We start from the raw sequence: 4,544 nt of genomic DNA, 5'->3' as shown, positions 1-4,544 counted from the left end.
ATTTAGGAAAAGTATGAGCTCCGGAGGTAGAATATACAGATTGCCACCCCATATCCACGGGTCAATGCCAATTCTTACCGAATGTCCATTGTTAATGCGCCATGCCAGATCAGCTCTGATGAAAGGCATTGTTTGTAGGATGGATTTCCAAACAATGGAAATGCCTCCTCTAGGCCAGGTTTGTTGTTGCACCCAGTCCAATATCTGTAGTGGCCAAATGTACTTGTGAAATGTTACTGTAGTCCATAGATTGCTAACGGTGAGGAGGGTCCAGCTCATCTTTGCTGCTAGAGCTTTTGCAAAGGTGGGCAACTCCTTTATCCCCCAGCCCCCCCACTTCTTAGGTAGGGAAATGGATTTCCAAGACACCCAAGCAAAAGTTTTACCTTCCTTATGCCCCTTCCAAAGGTATCGACTGCAGAGTTGTTGTAGTCAACTGAGAATTCCCCAAGGGATCCATGCAAGGGACATCCAGTAAACAGGGGTGGACTAATTTGATTAGGACCAATTGCCCTACTCTAGAGAGCAGCCTCTAATTCTAGCTTTTTAATCTTTTTTCTAGCTTAGCTACTAACCAGATCTAGTCTGTGATGTTGTAGCAGTTTGGTTTGATCCGAAAGCCCAGATATTTGAGACCCTCTGAGAGATTATGGGGGGTGAAGAGAAAATGATGATTGGCCATTCTAGCTTCAAGAGGGGTAATGCATGAATGGGTTATGGTAGACTTTGACTGATTTACAGCCATTCCTGTAGCTAATTCAAAGAGTTTGAGGACCCCTTGGAAAGTGACCGAGTCCCTAGTACTGCCATTTCAAAAAATTAGTACATAATCAACAAAGAGCAGGTGGGTGAGGTATAGTAGGTCAATCATCTTGAGTCCCTACAATCTACCTTCCCTCTTTACAGAGGCAATGAGCCTACTAAGTCCCTCCATCACCAAGAGGAAAAGCAGGGGGGATAGGGGATAGCCATGTCTCAATCCTCGTTCAGCATGAAAGAAAGGTGTGACTGATCCATTGATTAGAATGCTATAGGAGACTGATTTTATACAACAAATGATCCAGTTAATGAATTCGATAGGAAAGCCTAAATGAATGAGGATCATCTTAATGTAGAGCCATGATACACGGTCAAATGATTTTGCAAGGTCTATCTTGAGGATGATGCACTTCAGGGCTTTTGAATTGATGGAGTGGATGGCTTCTTGAGCTGTTTCAATGGCTTCATGGATATGCCTTTTATGGAGAAAAGTAAATTGTTCAGGGGAGATGTGTTGGGATAGGATGGGGTGAAGCTGATTGGCTATGATTTTGGCTATGGTTTTGTATAGAGTATTGCAGAGGGATATAGGCTGAAAATCATTGAAAGTGTTCGGGGAGTCCGATTTCGGGATGAGTGCTATGAAAGTGGAGTTTATAGCCTCATACATTCTTCCTGACAGTCTGCACTCTTCTACTACACTGAGGAGGTCATTGCCAATGATGTCAAAGAAGGCCAGATAGAATTCAATAGGCCATCCATCTGGTCCAGGGCTCTTGTCCTTTTGGAACCACTTGAGAGTTTGCTCCAGTTCTTCAATAGTGACAGGGCCAGAGAGCTCGTCTGTAGATTCTTGGTCTACAAACCGAGGAAAATGCCCTGCAACACGAATGATCTCAGCCAGATTGCATCCAGGAGGTTCTTTGAAGAGGTGTTGAAAATGTGCTATGCCCAGCTGTGAGAGTTGATGAAAAGTATGAGCAGTGCCTCCTTCCTGAGTGGGCAATTCCCAGATAGTGTTGGCAACTTTCCTACCTTTGGCGAAATTTTGAAAATACTTAGAGTTTTCGTCTCCTGCCTTGAGCCAAATGGCCCGACTCTTAAGCCTCCATGTTTCCTCCCGATCCTTTAGTATCTTTGCTCATTTTTTCTCCAGGTCAATCAAGTGGGCTTTGTCCTCAGGACTGATATAACCCCTATTATTTTCATCATTGAGGCCAGCAAGGTCAGCTTCCACTGAAGTGAGGGTTTGGTTATCCTTCAGAGATTTGTCTTTGGCCCACTTAATGGTGAGCTTCTTTAGTTGTAGAAGCTTTTGGCAGAAACCTGCCGCCTTGGAGTGATGCTGAGGGGATGAGTTATGTGCCCAGTGAGTCTTAACCATCTCACTAAAACCCGGGTCCTGTAACCATACAGAATTAAACTTGAAGGGTGCCCGAGGTTTGATGGGAGGTCCTGTGATTTCCAAATAGATGGGGGAGTGGTTAGATATGCCCCCAGATCCAACCCATTGTCTATAATGAGATAGTAGCTGAAGTAATTGGGCCTTTATGACAAACCTGTCAAGTCTCCTAGCTAAGGCTGCATCCTTAATGCTTCTGTTCCTCCAAGTAGGCAGGGGCTTAATCATGGGCACATCAATAAGTTGTGCCTGGTCAAGGAGGGTTTCCATGACTTCTGAGAGAGGGTCAATCTGAGTGGTTGAGCCCCACGACTCACTGTATCCAATGGAGAAATTAAGATCCCCTCCTAATATGAGATTGTCGATCGAGGTCAGAGATAGTTTAGAGAGGTGCTGCCAGAAGGCCTCTCTTCCTTGGCAAGGCCCATAAACATTTAAAACCCTGAGCTCCTTACCCAATTCAGCAGAGTAGAGATCCATTCCCAAAAATCCCTTACCTCCCCAGGTTGCTAGGGATTTTATAGAGCGTGGGTTGTATCCAATGGCCAGCCCCCCAGAACGTCCCGAGGCATCAAGAGCAGTGAAAATCCATCCAGGGCAGATGGACTGTAGCGAATTAGATACAAGCAGAGCTTCCCTTAGGGTTTCTTGAAGTAGAATAATGTCAATTGGTTCCACTGAAAATAATCTGTGAAGGGCTAGCTTTTTAGGGGAGCTAGCCATTCCCCTACAATTGAGCGAGAGGCATTTTGTGGGGGAACCAATGGAGGGGTTGCCTTTGCTCTAAGGACCCGATTGATGGATGATTGTTGACCTGAGAGGACTTCAGCCCCTGCACGTAGGATAGCATAGGATAGGTATGATTTGCGACAGTGGGATGACCTGGTTAAGGAGTTGGAGGGGGCGAGACCTAGGCCTGTTGGGGGAAGGGAGTTCCCAGATGGAGTTCTCGATCTAAGATTATAGGGGAAAGGGGGATCCACTGGAGATAAGGAGGGTGATGGTTGAGTAATAAAGGGAATGGTGGGGGTTGGTGGAATCAACCAGATGGTGGGGGGGAGGATTGAAAAAAATGGATGCTGAGGTGGAGTTGTTATGAGAATGAAATGCATATTGATGCAGATCAGTAGAAATACTAACATTAGAAAGAGATAGGGATGAGGGAAGAGGAGTACCCGCTGATTGAGACGCTTCGCCGCTGCTCGTGCATGAGTCAATGGTGGGGATGGGGGGCCAGAAGATGTACTCGCATCTTGATTCACAGGCTTGGATAGAGTCGCCATGCATGGAGGATCTGGAGCTAGCTCTGTGGTCTTCCTGTGATGCACCGGGGTTCCTTGTTCATTTTTCGAACCTTGTACTACTGTTGCCTCCTGTGTTTTATTTACCAAGGGACATTCTTTGAAGATATGCCTGACCTTGTGGCATCTGCGACATCGAAATGGCACACCCTCATAATCCAGGATCTGAACTCTGGTAAAATTCCTCCACTGTAGTGTGATCCTTTCCTCCAGTCCTTCCCTAGTGTCCAAATGTACCAATATGCGAGCTAAAGAGCGATTTTTGGATTGCACAATGGTTTTTTCGTAGTCCAAATAGGTGCCTAGGGTGTTCCCAATTTTTATGAAGACCTCTTCTGACCAGTACTGCAAGGGTAGCCCTGGTAACCTCACCCAAAGCGGCCCTGCTCCGATTTGCTCTCTCTCAGGATCAAAGAGAGGACTCCAGTGCTTGAGTAACACCGGTGCCATTTCTATATGCCAGAACCGAGCGAGGGCTAAGTTTGTGTATTCTTCATTTGCAAAATGGAGGACAAACCAGCCGCGAGCCAGGGTTTGAACCACTGGCAATTGTTGGAACGTCTAACCCCAGATCTCCTTTACCCAGAGCCCTAATCGCTTTGCTGTGTAGGTCCAACCTCGAACCCTGCCCACCAAAACCTTGCTGGCGTTGTCTGCTATATCTCCCATGGCGAGGCCTTCACCGAACTTGATGGTGTAGTCTTTGCCGGAGACCTTGATACACTTTGATTTCTTCTTCCCTGTGCGCGGAGCAGTTGGATGCGATTGCAGATGATCAACCAGGGTATTTGTCTTTGTGGATGGGTCCTCTGATTGTACCCTAACCACCGGAGTGACAAAGCATCCAGAGGGTTTCTCAGATTCCAAGGGTGCGCAATCAGCACCTATGGTATTTGCTGCTTTCTTTGAGGGAAAATTTGTACTCAGCTCTTGATGGGGAATAGGGTTAGGGTTAGGGTTTTGCTAATAGTAGATGCCTGTAGGCATATGCGTTTTTTGATTTGTCAGCCAGACCTATATACATATTTTGCATTCGCAAAAGCTTGACCTTGCTGGCCATTTTCAAAAACTGTCTGTGGTGC

The 4,544-nt window shown here is 46.2% G+C and overlaps 1 protein-coding gene across 1 annotated transcript; it reads right to left on the bottom strand.

The window, feature by feature from the left end:
* Positions 1–1,900: 1,900 nt before the first annotated feature.
* LOC149251702 (uncharacterized) lies at positions 1,901–3,912 on the bottom strand. The gene is made up of 2 exons (XM_089453968.1): positions 3,337–3,912; positions 1,901–2,767 (listed from the first exon to the last, which is right to left on the bottom strand). The coding sequence occupies exons 1-2, from the start codon at positions 3,910–3,912 to the stop codon at positions 1,901–1,903; spliced, it is 1,443 nt and encodes a 480-aa protein (XP_089310094.1).
* Between the last annotated feature and the right edge of the window lie 632 nt (positions 3,913–4,544).

Source organism: Pinus tabuliformis, chromosome 7 (assembly GCF_031772625.1).
Source record: "Pinus tabuliformis cultivar Carrire ecotype Pingquan chromosome 7, CPIR1, whole genome shotgun sequence".
In the NCBI taxonomy this organism is placed as follows: Eukaryota; Viridiplantae; Streptophyta; class Pinopsida; order Pinales; family Pinaceae; genus Pinus; species Pinus tabuliformis.
Note: the sequence above shows the minus strand (reverse complement) of the source record. Positions and strands in the feature narration are given on the sequence as shown.